Below are 16,045 nucleotides of genomic sequence, written 5' to 3'. Positions count from 1 at the left end.
CAGTTGTTCAGTGTTGAGGAATGTTAAAAGGAGCTGTAGGCTGTGGGAGCAGTCAGTTCAGGTACTGAGCTTTATAAAACTCTGTTGTATTTGTTGTATGCTTTGGCAACCAGCAGCCAAAGGAGGCATTAAGGAGAGGAAAGTGCGTATGAGCTTCAGTGTATCGTCTGGGAGATGGAGGGGACGGGAGGGGAGGCAGCGACGGCGCGGACAGACCGCGACACTTCTGGGAACCACGGACAGCACTCCTGTTGACGAGCGCTGAAGCGAAAGTCGTCCCACACCGCCAAGACAGATAACGAGGCGGAAGTGAACGTGGTGTTCCTTCCGCCGTGACAGGTACCGAGGCGGAAATGGATGTGGTGTTCCTTCCGCCATGACAGGTACCGGGGCGGAAGTGGATGTGGTGTTCCTTCCGCCATGACAGGTACCGAGGCGGAAGTGGATGTGGTGCCCTCTGCCATGACAGGTACCGAGGCGGAAGGCCTCGCTCCGCCTCGCACGACGTGTCGGAGGGCCGGCTGGCGGCTGCGCGAGGGCTGTTTGCGACGTGGAGCGTGCGGGCGCGCAGGCGCGGAGCCGAGCCCGAGGCCGCCGGCTTCGCCGCTGCCGGGGAGAGGGCCCTGCGGGCCCGGGGGTCGGGGCCGCGGCCTCACCTGTGGCCCAAGGCTGCCGCCTCCGAGCGGGAGCGGGCGGCGCCGAGGATGAGCTGGTTCAACGCCTCACAGCTGTCCAGCTTCGCCAAGCAGGCGCTGTCCCAGGCCCAGAAATCTATCGACCGGGTGTTGGACATCCAGGCCGAGGAGAGCCCCTGGCCCGACGCCGTCATCCCCGACTACGGCGACGGTGAGCGGGGCGGCGGCAAGGCCTGCGCCTACAGTGCGTGGGGCGGGAGGGCGGCTCCCCTCACGGCCTCCCGACCCTCTGAGTGCCGCGTGGGCTCTTCTCCCCTTCCCGTCTCCTCTCAGGAACCCTCCGTCTCGCCGTTATTGCCGTAATTTTGTATGGCTTCTTTCAGGCCTTGCTCAAGTTACTGTTTGAGATGGAGAGAGAGTGTGTTTGCTTTGCTCCGGTGCTCTTACTTGCTGGAGGTTTCTCGGTCCACCTTAAGTCCTTGAGTTAGTTTGCCTTCCTTCTTTTATTTTGTCTAAAAGTCAGTTCCAAGCTTTGGTAAGAAGTGTTAACCAAAATGATGCTGTTTGTGATCATATTGATATTTGCTTTATGTGATACTGAAAACTTTTTTTCTGAACCTGTTGCATAGTCATATAAGAGAGAGATTTGAAAAATTAATAATTTCAAATTTTTCTTGGTCTATATCTTTGTGCTTTTTAATTGTTTCAGGAACAAATTCTCTTATAAGTGGAGGATGGGATACTTCTTCGTGGGGTTTAAGTTCAAATACAGAACCACAGAATCAGCCAGTATCACCAACAGCAATCACCAAACCAGTGAGGAGAACAGTAGTAGATGAATCTGAAAACTTCTTCAGTGCCTTTCTTTCTCCAACGGATGTTCAGAACATACAGAAAAATCCAGTGGTGTCCAAACCTCCGGCCAAATCACAGCGACCCAAGGAGGAAGTGAAAAACACTTTAAAGGAGCCTCAGCACTTCAGTCAGCTGGAAGTACTGGTGACTACAGAGGCAGAAGTAAAAGATTCCTCTGTAGGTGGCCTAGTAGACTTGAAAAACCTCGATAGTTCAAAGGAGAAACCAGAAGAGAATTCTGTGCTTAAATCTAATGCTGAGCATGAAGAAAGCACAAATGAAGTTGCTGACAAGAAGGCGTCTGCTCTAAATTTGAAAGAACCTGAGGATGCTCTTAATGAAAAATCCAGTGTGGGGGCAGATAGAACTGGAGGTGCGCTGGGTAGCAACTCACAGCCTCTTAATACAGGTACAAAAGATGCGGGCTTGGAAACTAAGGAACAAAAAACTGAGGACAGGCAGAGCAATACACCGTCACCCCCAATAAGCACTTTCTCCTCGGGGACATCCACAACTAGTGATATTGAAGTTTTGGACCATGAAAGTGTAATAAGTGAGAGCTCAGTGAGTTCAAGACAAGAAGCTGTAGATTCAAAATCCAGCCTTCATCTAATGCAAACGTCATTCCAGCTTTTATCTACATCTGCCTGTGCAGACTATAATCGTTTGGATGACTTTCAAAAAATGACCGAAAGCGGCTGCTCCTCTGATGCTTTTGAAAGAATAGATTCATTTAGTGTACAGTCTTTAGATAGTAGAAGCGTAAGTGAAATAAATTCAGATGATGAATTATCAGGCAAGGCTTGTGCTTCAGCATCTGTTGCTATCAGTCCTTCTGCACCAAAGACAGAAACAGTTGACACCCTGAAAAGTAAATCGGAAGATGTGAATGACAGTCCTGTGGTACACACTGAGGAAGCTGAGATGGAAGAGAGCGCGAGAAGTGCAACACCTGTTAATTCAGAGCAGCCAGATGTTTTGGTGTCTGCTGTGCAAGCTGAGGAGCAGGTTGGGAAAGAGGAGACTGAGCCTCAGCCCGATGCTGATGGGAAGGTGCTGGAAGGGGACTCTGAAATGGAAAAGCTTAAAAAGGTAAGCATAGAAGTTTTGCAAACACACCTGATTCCAAGCTGAACTCTCATCATCCCATGTTAGAGATATTAGCCTTACCTCAGCTGAACTGATTAATACTTAATTATAAGAATTAACTTAATTGTAGAAAATTATTTAATATTCTGCAGTGGAAAAATATTGCTGAAATTTCTGGTCAAATCATTTTGGGTTTCACTTGTGTTCAGTTACCAGTATTTAGAGTTGTGGCTGGTGCAGGCAAATAGGAAGTACTGATAAGTCAGATGTATCAGTCAATTAAATTAATACAAATTCCTTTTTTCTGTGGAAGGTGGAATAGATTTCCTGAGGTATTTTAATTTGATTTGTGAAACTGTAAGCCTTTAGTATTTCATCAGTAAACTGGGTAATTTTTTGCAAGCATTTTTTCCCCAGGTTTGCAAACTGTCAAAGTCTGATTACATTGCAGTAGCATTACTGGTGATCTTTGAGGGCAATAACAGTGTAAAAGTCCTTTGTTCTAGATAAATTCATGTTTTAGACAGAATCTTTATTTTTACAAAAAGGTATATTAGACATTAAATGGAGAAGAAAGGCATACATGTTGATTGTGAATAGGAGAAATTTGCATGACTAATTTAAATAGATGGAGTGTCCTACTTCACATTTACTATTTCCTCTATGGAAGGCTAAACTTGAGTTTTCTGCATTGTCCCATTTCCTTTGTCACCTTCCTGCCCTTCTGTTCTTGTCTTTAAATTCCAATATGCCTTGGCACATTTCACTCTATTTTTCTTTCTGCATTTTGTTTCAGACAGTGTTTTTGCACAGTATGTGACATAGGCAGGCCATGCTCTTGGCTGTGTCCTGCAGGCATGTTTGCCATACCAATCCTGTCTCTAACATAATAAGGGAGAAACAACTGCATATGGTGCTCATAAAGCCACAATATGATTTCCATTTTAAGGAAAGCTTTTTTGGTTTCTTTAAATTGTGGAGAATATCAGTGTAAATTCCTTAGGGAAACTCCATAGTCATGGAATCTCCTTAAGTTTACATAAATCTACATAAGTTCTAATGTACTGAATAGTTGTTAATGGACCACAGCAAATGTTGTCTTTCACAACTGTATAATGCCATTCATTAATAGAATCTGTTTGATTTCTTTATATTTTTATATATCTTCGTGTTATTTCCCTCTATTTAGCTTTCAAAAGTCTGATATTAGATGATTTTTTATCAGCTCCACACCCTGTCTGAAAGTTTGTTTTCCTCATCCAATATTGACATTTCACAGAAGAGACCTCTTCAAATGTGAATAATTCCATGACTTTGTAAAGAGTGGGATGAGGAGCACAGTGTTAGTCTGAGTGTTTAACATCAGCTGTAGTTCTATAGGTCATCAGCTCTGTTTAAAAACTTTGCAATTAAATGTAGCTGCTGTTCGTTTTATCGAGGGGCTCAGCTGAGCCATATGTGTTTGCTTAGAAGGGTTTTTGTTTTAACTCTAGGATAGAAATCTTGTGTTTAGAAATGACTCAGTTCTGAGTAAACGTAGCAGACGCGTGTTGATCTTCTAGCTTCATTTCCTGAAAACCTTGAGAAGTTTGAAAGTCAACTCTTTGACAGGGTAGATAACAGCAGGTCAAGGGGAAATGATTTTAAGCTGAGGGAGGGAAGATTTAGGTCGGACATCAGGGGGGATTTCTTTACTGTGAGAGTGGTGAAATGCTGGAACAGCTGCCCAGAGAGGTTGTGGATGCCCCATCCGTAGAGGTGTTCAATGCCAGGTTGGATGGGGCCCTGGGCAGCCTGGTCTAGTATTAAATGTGGAGGTTGGTGGCCCTGTCTGTGGCAGGGGGATTGGAGATTCACGATCCTTGAGGTCCCTTCCAACACTGGTCATTCTGTGAGTTATATGGGGAGGGAATGGTGAGAGGGGAAAGGGGAAACCTGCTACTTTTGTGTTTTCATTGTCCCATTAATCCAAAATCTTGATCTGTAAAAACATTGTCCAGGTGATTGATTCATTAACTGAAAAACTGGAGAAGAGGGAAACACAGTTACTGAGTACAAGTAAAGAGAAGGCACGGCTGGAAGAAGCTTATGATAACCTAAAGGAGTAAGTATGGAAGTATACTCGGTCATTGGTCTAGCTGTAGCTTTATTGTAATACACACAGTAGATGAAATGGTAAAACATGTACCAGTTATCACTAGAACAGAGGCTGCAAGGGATATGCAGTATTTGGGGCAGGTGGAAGTAATGCTTACATGTGCTGTGATGGTATTTCTTAAAGTTGTTATTTCTTGTGGCTACAGCTTCTTTTGAGAGGGCTAATGAAAGAGGCTTCAGTGATGAATGGGAATCAGATTTTGATATTAATAAAGATCTTTATAATAAAACTGGAATCTGCTATTAAGGGAAACTGACTGCTCTGGTATAAAGAGATAAACTTGATTTACTGTGGCATTTGCTGACTAAAACAGAGGCAGTGAAAGCACAGTAGGAGGGCTGGTTGTAATTAAAATATGAATTCATTATTTAACTCAAGTTAAAATGCAGAATGAAAAGTTGAATTTGTCAGTTTACTCATCAAATATGAATTCAAGACATTTACAGATAATATGTGAAGGTATTATCTAATGACTAAATTGATATTAATTTAAAGATGTATGTATTCATTTCCCCTGTATATGATTAAGAGGTTATTTGGGAATAACTTGATTAAGGGGCAAAACTTGTAAGGTCTATCTAGCATCTTGTTGCTTTCACTGGTAACTTAGTGGATTAATAAAGGTCTTTGGTATTTCTTATGGATGTGTGTAAAAATCATAAACATATTTTAAAAGCATTTAAACTGTTGCAAAATGTTTGCAATGTCACATATCTGTGAAACTGTTCTAAAATGTTAATTTTAAATGCAGTGAAATGTTTAGAATGAAAGAAGAGACCAGCAGCATTTCATCTCTTAAGGAGGAGTTTGCACAGCGAATAGCAGATGCTGAAAAGAAGCTCCAGCTAGCATGCAAAGAAAGAGATGCAGCTAAAAAGGTAATCAGCTTTTTAGTGAAACAAATCCTTGGAGGTGTTAAAAATTGGAATGGCATACAGCTCTGAGTGATCTCATTTGACTTCGAGTTTAGCTTTACTTTAAAAACAACACTGGATCAGGTAACCTCTAGAGGTCCCTTCCAGCCTATGTTGTTCTTGAGGAGCATTTTGAGATGGATGGGGAAAAGTAATAGGTGATCAGCATAACCATCATTTACCCATAAATACATCCTACTAAAAGACCCTAAGTATTTTGTTCTGTTATTTAGGAAGTAAAGACTGTTAAAGAAGAGTTGGCTACTAGACTTAATACCAATGAAACTGCTGAATTACTAAAAGAGAAAGAAGAGCAAATCAAAGGATTGATGGAGGAAGGTATGAATTAAAAAAAAAAAAAAAAAAAAAGTAAAATCTGTAGAATAATTTGAAATTATTCCGCACTGTATTTACATTAAAGCCTTTGTTACTTAGCAAAGAGAACGCATCATCTGAAGACTATTCATAGAATAGCAGGCAACAGATGCTAAATTTTGTGTTTTCTTCACAGGAGAAAAACTTTCCAAACAACAGCTTCACAATTCCAACACTATTAAGAAATTAAGAGCAAAGGAGAAAGAAAGAGAAAATATTAACACAAAACAGAACAAAAAGATTAAGGAACTGGAAGAAGAGTTGCAGCATTTAAAACAGGTGAGATTTGTTTTTGTTTTTTTTTTTCTCAAAAGCTTTTTAGTTCAGCCTTCTAGGGAAGCTGTAGGTGGACTTATTTTTTTGTTTTGTTTTGCTGATAAACTTTTCCCTATTCTTATTAGTGTAACGCTGGGATGCAATTTCAGTCCTTTCAAATTGCAGTCACATCTCTTTTCTGCTGTTTGTGCAGCAACACTTGCACTGCTGGTTTTCAGGCTGACCAAATTCAGTTTATTAAATTTTGAGTTGAAAAAACATAGCCAGTTTTTGGTTTTTGTTGTTTTCTTTTTTAACTTTGACTTGTTACTCAAATCAAGATCTTAAAGACTGAAGATGTAACATGAGGAAGTATATGAAACTGTTGTGGTGGAGTATGTTCTGGGAAGGTGGTCTTTTGTCTTCCCTTTCTATTTTGGCAAGATATTAGATTACTTCAGTCATGTTGTGTAAATTAATTCTGTATCTATTATCACATTTGTCATTGTCCTCACTCAGATGACATGATCTACCCTGTGCTGTGTACTGGAATTAGTCTGATGCTTCTTGTTGGCACCCTGGTAGGTACTTGATGGCAAGGAAGACCTTGAGAAGCAGCATCGAGACAGCATTAAACAACTGAATGTTGTTGTGGAGCGACAAGAAAAGGATCTTGCCAAGCTTCAGGCAGAAGTGGAAGACCTTGAAGAACGGAACAGAAGTGTCCAGGCAGCACTTGACAGTGCATACAAGTAGGCAGATATTTGTATGCCTGTATTCCACTGTACAGTCAGTTTCGGTGTCTGCTTCTTATGCAGTGCTTCCAAGATGCTGCAGTGATATATAATGAAGTTATTTGTGAAGTCACTGTTCACTTTTCTGTTTCCCACAGAGAACTTGCAGATCTTCATAAAGCTAATGCTACAAAGGACAGTGAAGCACAAGAAGCCGCCCTGAGTCGGGAAATGAAGGCAAAGGAAGAGCTTGGGTTAGCACTGGAAAAGGCCAAGGATGAGGCACGGCAGCAACAAGAAGTTTTGGCAATTCAGGTGTGTCTTAAACATGATGAATAAAACTTCCTAATTGAACAAACAAGTGTGTATGGATGGTGCCAAGTACATTTTCCATAAGGTATCAGGCACAAAAGAAGATGGAACTCATTTCTAAGACTTTTAATTCTAGTTGTCTAAATAAAGTGACTTTGACACTCTATTTGCTAAGTGTGCAGTATTCATATCACAATGCAAAGGTCGAGAAATTTAACTGGACACAACTTTTGGGGATAAACAAATTGGTCTATTTGTGCATATGTAGAACTTAAGTGTTAAACTTGTAAGTAGACACACCCTGTTTGACTGTGTTTAAGAGCAGTAGAGGACTGTAGCAATTACTAGATGGCAATGTTTGGTAAGAGGTTAATGACAACACCTTGTTTACCTAGGTGGCAGACCTGAGGCTAGCTCTGCAACGTGCAGAACAGCAGGCAGCAAGAAAAGAAGACTATTTACGTCAGGAAATCAGTGAACTACAGCAGGTATTCTAGCAAATAAACCATGCCAATGCATGATTGTAAGGAGGGTTCTAAAAACTTAAAACAAAATGTTTAGGTGTCATAAATATCCTGAAAGAGAGGTTTTGTATTCCCAGTTTCCTGTGGTGTTTTTTTCCCATGTAGAAGAACAATAAAAATGTGTGATCAAAAGCTGTTGCCTTTAATATTTAAAACAAAATCATAATTTTAAAGCATTTTAAGTGTAATTCTATTCTAGAATGAGACAATGTACAGCCATTAAGTTTGTCTTCTAAGATTGCTAGCTAATGTTTCGAATGACTCTTATCTGCTTCTTAAGAGTATTCTTCTTGGTCTTAAAGTTGAGTTATTTTGTTGTTAAAGTTCTTCAAGTGGTGTCCCAAGGGAAAGTAAACTTAATAAGAGATTATATTGGAGCACAGAGGGATTTGTTTGTATGGGCTGAAACTGAGCAGAATCATGCATAAATGTTGTGTAAGTGGAGGATAAGGAGGAGAGAGGTGACCTAAATTAGGGGCATTATTTGTCTTTTGCTGCAGTTTAGTGTGCTGCCAGATATGAACTGATAATTTGCAAAGTTGATTAATTCAGGAAGCTTCATGTATCAGAACTGAATGCTGGTATTGTGGATAAATTGCTTTCTGCTCTTGAAAATGTAAATGTGTGGGCTGTTCTTTTGTCATGTATCTAAAAATGTTGCACTTCTCTGCTGGGATTTCAGACTTCACTGTTAGTTTAATCAAAAGGATTTTAGAATGTGCTGTGTTTAGATGAGCTGTGTGATATCATTTAAATTCACTGTATGGTTTTAATGCTTTAATACATTAAACTTGTGATTTCAGAGACTCCAGGAAGCAGAGAGCCGGAACCAAGAACTAAGTCAAAGTGTTACTTCTGCTACACGCCCTTTACTCCGGCAGATAGAGAATTTGCAAGCCACACTGGGAGCACAAACCTCTGCATGGGAAAAATTGGAAAAGAACCTTTCTGACAGACTTGGTAAGGTGTTTGTAGCTTATACTGTACGACTCTCGTTGGAAGATGTAAAGTAACTGAAGGTAAATTTAAAAGGGCTTAATGTTTGCCCAAGGGTCAAGTGAGTGAATTGGAATTGGTGAGCACAAAATGCATTCCTGTAAGGAACTGATGTATGGGTTGTATTGCCAAGGTACATAACTCACTGATTGTCTTTAAAACAGAGGATAATGGGACTGTAAGATAGAGGTGTTACAGTATGCATGTACTTACAGCATCTAAAAGAAACATGAACACTGAGACACTGAAGGTAGACTGGCATTTAGAAAAAAAAAAAACAGTTGCTTCAAAAACACTGACAAAAATGCCTCGACTTCCACTTTTTGATGCATAAATAATTGACCCATGCTATAACTGTGTGAGCAGAAAAAGTAAATTCTGTGTTGGTTTGTTTGTTTTTGTTTAACATTAGGTGAGTCTCAAACTCTTCTAGCAGCAGCTGCTGAGAGAGAACGGGCTGCTACAGAAGAGCTTATGTCTAATAAAGTTCAGCTGTCTTCTACTGAGTCTCAGAATAGTCGCTTAAGGCAAGAGAATAGTCGTCTTCAGGCTCAGGTGGAAATGGAGAGAAACAAATTGAAGAAAATGGAAGTTGAAAACAGTAGGTGAGTAGGATGGAGCAAACCACCCACTGTAGAAACATCTGCTGCAGCTCTTTGACTTCAGGCTGGATCCTTGAGAGTTGATTTCGATCCCCGGAGTTGATAGTACTGTTTAAAAACAAATAAACAAAAAACCCAGTTCTTAAGAAAGCAGCCGACTTCTTGAGGGTACTTTGTTTCATGTTAAAGATTGTCTGAAATATTCCACTTTATAATGTTTTAACATCTTGAAGCCATGCTTTTATTAAGCTGATTGTGCTGATAAAGACATTGCTGAGCACGATATCAGAAGGTACAGAATATCAGTTTGGCCAGTTTGAATCAGCTGTCCTGGCTGTGTCCCTTTCCAGCTTTTTGTGCTCCCCCAGCCTCCCTGCTGGCAGGGCAGCATGAGAAGCTGAAAAGTCTTTGACTGTGCAAGCACTGCTCAGCATTAACTAAAACATTCTTGCGTTATCATGTCTATTTTAATCAAAAATCCTAACCACAGTATCATGCAAGCCTGTATGAAAGAAATTAACTCTATCCCAGCCAACATCAGAAAAAAAGTAAATACAGAATACTTCTTTCTTGACTTTTTGTTCCTCTTCAATGGTAGGTATGAGGTTGAACTAGAAGAACTCAAAGATGAGTATGCAAAAACTTTGGAAGATGCAAAGAAAGAAAAGGTATTGTCTGCCTCAAGTCTACTTCAGCTTTAAGCTGTTATTGACACATGTGCCAACAGGGGGTTAACAACCTGCATTTACTTTTTTAGGCACTGCTGACTACTCAGTTAGAAATGGAGAAAATGAAGATTGAACAGGAAAGAAAGAAGGCAGTTTTTGCACAAGAAGCAGCAAAGGAGAAGGTACCAAAGCCCAACATTTCTGTTCAGTTTTATTGAGGCTATCGTTATTCTGTTAGATACCTAGAAACTAAAACTGTGGCAAGCAGCAAAGCAGCCGCCTTAAGGCAGTACAGTATATTCTGAGTGTACACATTAGGAGTTTGGCTTTTTCTGTATTGTGCCTGCCTTTGATTTTGACCGAAGTATGTGCTTTTGTAAAACCTGCTGAAAGAAATCTTGAGTAATAATTCATTTAGTCTGAGAAAAGATAGAAACCGGATATTGGTTATTCTAATCTTCTGAATCTTCTTCTGAAGCTACTTCTTTCCTTTGCTTAGGCTGCTAGCATTGCTTCCACTGAGTTCCTGTTCTGAGTTTCACATAGTTGAATGTAATGTACTGCATACCTTCCACTTTAAGTCACAAAATAGTCTTGCAGTGTCAGTAACTTCTGATTAGCAGTTGATATTCAAGTGAAACTGTTTCTGTTGCTGGTTACTTCCTCTCTCTCTGTTGCAAAATGTAACAGCTTTATCCTTCAGAGAGGGTCCTAAACTTTCAAATGCTGACTGTAAATGAGATCAGTCTGTTTGGAAGGTATGTCAGTAATATAAGAAATCTCAGAGCTAATTTTCAAAACTTAAAAAAAAAAAAAAAAAAAAGAAAAGGAAAGGAAAGGAAAGGAAAGAAAAGAAAAGAAAAGAAAAGAAAAGAAAAGAAAAGAAAAGAAAAGAAAAGAAAAGAAAAGAAAAGAAAAGAAAAAAAGAGAATTAACGTGCACTCCAAAAAGTGACATACTTTTGGATTGTGTTATTCTTCCTGTGATGCATTTGGGCATCTAAAACTGCTTCTGCATCTCCCTTGGCTACTGAAAGAGAAATTATTTTGTTGTAGGTTGCAGCATGTGTCTTTTTTGCTTGAAAAGTCTAAAGAGTTAAGCAAAGACTAGAAGTGTAGCACAGAAGTTCTTCATCGCTGAACTTTCATGTGTTTTTACTAGGTGAGGAGGAAGGGGCAGTCTATTTTTACAGAATCTGTCTTTCACCATTTTGTGAACTTTTTTCTGTAGCTAAGTGGTAATGTTTGCCTTGTTTTTTTCTTTTTTATTTAAGGATCGGAAGTCATTTACAATTGAAACTGTTTCAAGCACTCCAACTATGTCACGCTCTAGTTCCATAAGTGGAGTTGATATGGCAGGTCTTCAGACCTCTTTTCTGTCACAGGTATTGTATGGCTGTAATATTGGCTTTTTTGATGTACATTTTTCTCTTCGGGAAGCTTTATTAATGTCGAAAATGATTCTTGAGAACTTGCTTATGAAATGTCTATGACTGTAAAGCATCTGTGGAAGACAGCAGGACCACAGTTTTTAGTGCACACAGATATACACGTGTATTAGTTCTGAGTTCACGTGACCAATTTTAGCTAGAAGATTTGAATAACATTGGTAGAAGTCAAACCACTGATTTATCTTCACAAGTAATCCTGGTATAGGATTACAAGCAGTTATTTATGAGATTTTAAGGTTGTCTAACTTGTCTAACTTTTCTGTTTGTAGGATGATCCTCATGATCACTCATTTGGATCAACAGCTACCAGTGGGAGCAATCTTTATGATGCTATAAGGATGGGAGCAGGTTCAAGTATAATTGAGAACCTTCAATCACAGTTAAAACTAAGAGAAGGAGAGATCTCACATCTACAGGTACTGTAGTTACTCTTATATAGATGAAATGCAGCACTTTTAAGATTAAATGTTATTGCAGTCCGCTGTATTTTACTGGTTTTATACTCAAAGTTTGATTCCTTTCCTCACTGCAGATTGTCAGTTCTGTTAATTCAGAAAGCCACTGCACGAGTGGCCAAGTAGATAGGGATGAGTAAGAGAAACATCTGTTGCTTCGTTTTTCATTTTGGCAAGGACTTATCAAGAAAACTGAACTTTCCTGTCTAACACAAAACGAAGCAAAAAGCACTGATCAGATCTGAGAAGAAAGTGAGAGTGCTTCCTTGAGATACTATTTCTTAGTCCAGTTTATGAAAAATCTTTAGTGTTTAAAAACATTTAGATCCTGTTTAATATGAAAAGCTAATTATCTCTTCCTCCTAATTGGGAAACATTTCCTTTAGCTGGAAATTGGAAACCTTGAAAAAACCAGATCGATAATGGCAGAAGAACTGGTTAAATTAACAAATCAAAATGATGAACTTGAAGAAAAAGTGAAGGAAATACCAAAATTGCGTGCACAGTTAAAGGTAAGTGTATTTGTGTTGTAAATCTCTATCAATCTATATTAAAATATGTCTCTAATCATAAATTTCTTTGCTTATTAGAAAATCTGATAATCCCTACTTTATGACTGATAGTCACTTTCAAAATGTCCTTGTTAAAATGTGTGCTTTACATAGGATTGTATGCTCAGTTAGTGAGAGGTCATTTCTGCCACATAAAGGCAACCTTTTTACTAGGGGAGATGTTTTGATAAGCAACGTGGATTTATGAGACTTTGATTTAGAAGCTGAATTTGTGTGTGGTGGTGATATAGTTAACAGGAGAAATATTTTAGTCCTCTAAACACCTCAGAACTTTAATATTAGAAATAGTTTTGGAAGAATGTTGGAAATTACTGTTCTATAAATGCAGAACGTCAAAACATTTCCATAGTAAAATTTCAGTGTAATTTGCTAGCTGTTTTTTAATGCATGCAGCAGTTAAACTTCAAGATGCTTCACTGATTCCTCTGTGCCAGCACCAACTCTTTGTAGTCAAGAACTTTTAACTTGGGAGTTTCTTCTTCTCATATTTAGATAGATCCATCTGTATTTAGAGAATCAGAGCATAAAGAGTTTGCTTTGTGCACCGCTGTAAAATAGTTACACTTTGATAAAATGACACTGCTCATTTTCCCTAGTAGTGTGAAAACACTGTTCTAGCAGCAAATCTTTAAGTTGAGTGACGGTCTGATAGCAAACTACATGTTATTGCAGGACTTGGATCAAAGGTACAATACCATTCTTCAGATGTATGGGGAGAAAGCAGAGGAAGCTGAAGAACTCCGGCTAGATCTTGAGGATGTGAAAAACATGTATAAGACTCAGATAGATGAACTTTTAAAACAAAGACAAAACTAACTCCTGCTGGAACTCCTAACATGATATGGTAACAGATTGTATAGATGTTTATGTAAATGCTGGATAAAAATGTCTTGTTTAAAAAAAAAAGAGAATTAAGTGTATGATAGAAAGTGTCTATACAATAGAGTTCATATGTTGACAAAAATCAATGCTTTAAATGTCTTCTACTGTCTGCAGTTAAATTATTTGTGCAATATTTAAAAAAAAAAAGTCATCTCTGTATTTCTGTTTTTACTAAAAAAGGACCATTTTACTTACAAAAACACTAACAGGAAAGATGGTTGTTACCTCATGAGACAGCACTGAAAGGCATGAGATTTACAAGTGGCCCTTCATATACTCATATAGCTGTGACAAATCAGAAGTCTTTTTAAAATGTTCTTTAGAAGAGTTTTTCTAAAATTTGACCAGATCATTTTTAGTAATGAAATAGCAGTGGTTTGCTGTCTAAAGGATAACTGGATATATATATTTTTTTTTTAAATAAAAGAATTGCTGCTGCTCTCATGTAGTCATTCCTGGTATATAAATAGCAAGGTTTAGACTTCTACAGAACTGGATTGCTGCTTAATATAGTTTTCAAGCAAGTCTCCAGTGGCTGCAAAGTATTTCTCATGCCATTCCTTGAGTGAGGTATTGGTCAAACAGCATCCATGTGGCTTGATCCTTAGCCATGTTTTGGGTCACGTCAGAGGAAACTTCAGAACTGGACCCTTGGGAATGCTGAGAATCAGGGGAAGAAGCTTGCCTCCTCCTCTTTGCATTCCAGCCAGCAAATATTTCTCTCTATCTCAGAGCTGTAGCTGTGATAGACACTTGTGTGAAATACTCCGCAGTTGAAATTCTTGGCCTGTCATACTGTTGCCTCCACTGTTGAGGGGTTTCTTTTGCATTTGTGTTGGAGAACTCTGTTTCTGCTTCTGTATTCAGTGGACAGAAGGAGGCAAGGAGTCCAAATGATGAGAAGCTGCTTTCAGTGAAAAGCCTCTCAGAATTTATCACTTTGCCATCATAATGAAATGTTCTCAGTTGCTTTAAACTAAAAAGAAAAAGCCCACAACAAAAAAACCAACCCCAAATGAAAGCACTTGTCAGAACTTACTGATTGGCAGCATGTTAAGTCAGCCAGAATTATGATGTGCAACTGTCAGCTCATCCATTTCTTGAAAAGCAAAACAAAGGACCAATCAACCCCCAAAACAATCCATACACCCTATTTCATGAAGATTAATGTTGAGAAACAGCTGTTATTCTTCGCAGAGAATCAGTAGTTTGCTCTTTTTACAATCTTGGAAGACAAATGGAGTACTTTGAAGATATGTAGAGACCAGTTTATGGCTTTTATTTGAACTTAGTACTGCCAGTGTTTTTGAAGGTAACATTTTCTTTCTAACATGTGCATGGATGCTCCTTCACATGCAGGTCTGAGCACCTCAAACTGTCTTATGTTTCCAGGAGGTAAATGAGAAATTGACACGCACACTCAGCATTAACATTTTTTAGATAGAAAAACATTTGAGAGCGTGTTAGATTTTTAAATTTTACAAAAGCAGATGTAAATAGCTGTATTGACTCTTTTTTGATTTTATTCTCATTCAATGCAACATTTACTATCACACAGCAATCCAGGGGCCTACTGTGTCTTAAGCATCAAAGCCTTAGAAACCAGAGCAGCTGCTGGCAGGTAATATAGACTTGTACGTATTCTGATTCACTTTGATATCATACCTGTGGGCTTGTTTTGAGGAAACGTTAATGAATACCAGGACATTTGATGCTTGTTGCTATGAAAAGGAACAAAAAAAAGAAAACAAAAAAACACATGCAAAAAGCAAGCACTTAGGTCACAATACTGCCATCCTCTTCCATTTAAATTTGTTATTTTTAAGTAACCCTCGTGGAAGCAACTAATTTTACAGCTCATTCTCACTGCATGGGCAAGTGTGGAGGAAGGTTATTTAAGGGCTTGCTCAAAGTATGCTGCTCAGAGGGGTCTTATTTCATGCCTTTGGCAAACGAGGGCAAGGCCTCTGCTAAGGGAGGTGAGTTTGGATGAGTACAGAAGGGGCTGGCATGGTGTTGGGTTGGTATTTGCCAGAAACAAAGAAGCAAACCTTAAAAACCACATATATCCATCCATTGGAAACATAGCCATCCATTGGAAAAAGGGTTGGTTCTGTTCATTTTTGTCCTGTTAACATGTTTGTTACAATGCACGTTTTGTTAAGGGCTACGAAGATCCTAAATAAGGAACAACATGGGTTACCCCGCGGTGAAAACGGGACCTTGGTTTCCAATTGTAAAATGTGTATAGACTGTACAGAGCATGGGTCGGGGTGAAATAAATCTTTATGCTAAGCGTGGGCTCCGCTTCTGTCTGTCAAAGACTTAAAGCAGCGCTCTGGGTTTTTCTCTTTGCTGGGGACGGACCGGCAGCTCTAAAGGGAAAATGCCGAGCGTGGGGCTGCCCGAGGGCCCCGCGCATTCGGAATTTCACTTCAACTCCACGTGAACGAGTCATGGCTATTTGGGTTACAAGAGCCTGGTGTATTTATAACCGCACGGCGGTAATGGGATTAGGGATGATAGTGAAAATAGGGGCGAATTTCCTCTGCCGGCGGCAGGAAGGGGC

The 16,045-nt window shown here is 39.4% G+C and overlaps 1 protein-coding gene across 1 annotated transcript; it reads left to right on the top strand.

Annotated features, from left to right (window-relative positions):
- Nucleotides 1–558: 558 nt before the first annotated feature.
- On the top strand, nt 559–15,778 carry TMF1 (TATA element modulatory factor 1). The gene is made up of 17 exons (XM_031605968.2): nt 559–846; nt 1,345–2,582; nt 4,580–4,683; nt 5,489–5,615; nt 5,885–5,990; nt 6,163–6,305; nt 6,867–7,033; nt 7,174–7,330; nt 7,723–7,815; nt 8,655–8,811; nt 9,260–9,452; nt 10,048–10,117; nt 10,207–10,299; nt 11,391–11,501; nt 11,837–11,983; nt 12,409–12,534; nt 13,267–15,778. The coding sequence occupies exons 1-17, from the start codon at nt 705–707 to the stop codon at nt 13,408–13,410; spliced, it is 3,318 nt and encodes a 1,105-aa protein (XP_031461828.2). The 5' UTR covers nt 559–704; the 3' UTR covers nt 13,411–15,778.
- The last annotated feature ends 267 nt before the right edge of the window (nt 15,779–16,045 follow it).

Source organism: Phasianus colchicus, chromosome 11 (genome assembly GCF_987193195.1).
Source record: "Phasianus colchicus chromosome 11, bPhaCol1.hap1.1, whole genome shotgun sequence".
NCBI lineage: Eukaryota > Metazoa > Chordata > Aves > Galliformes > Phasianidae > Phasianus > Phasianus colchicus.
This window is presented reverse-complemented; position numbering and strand designations above follow the sequence as displayed.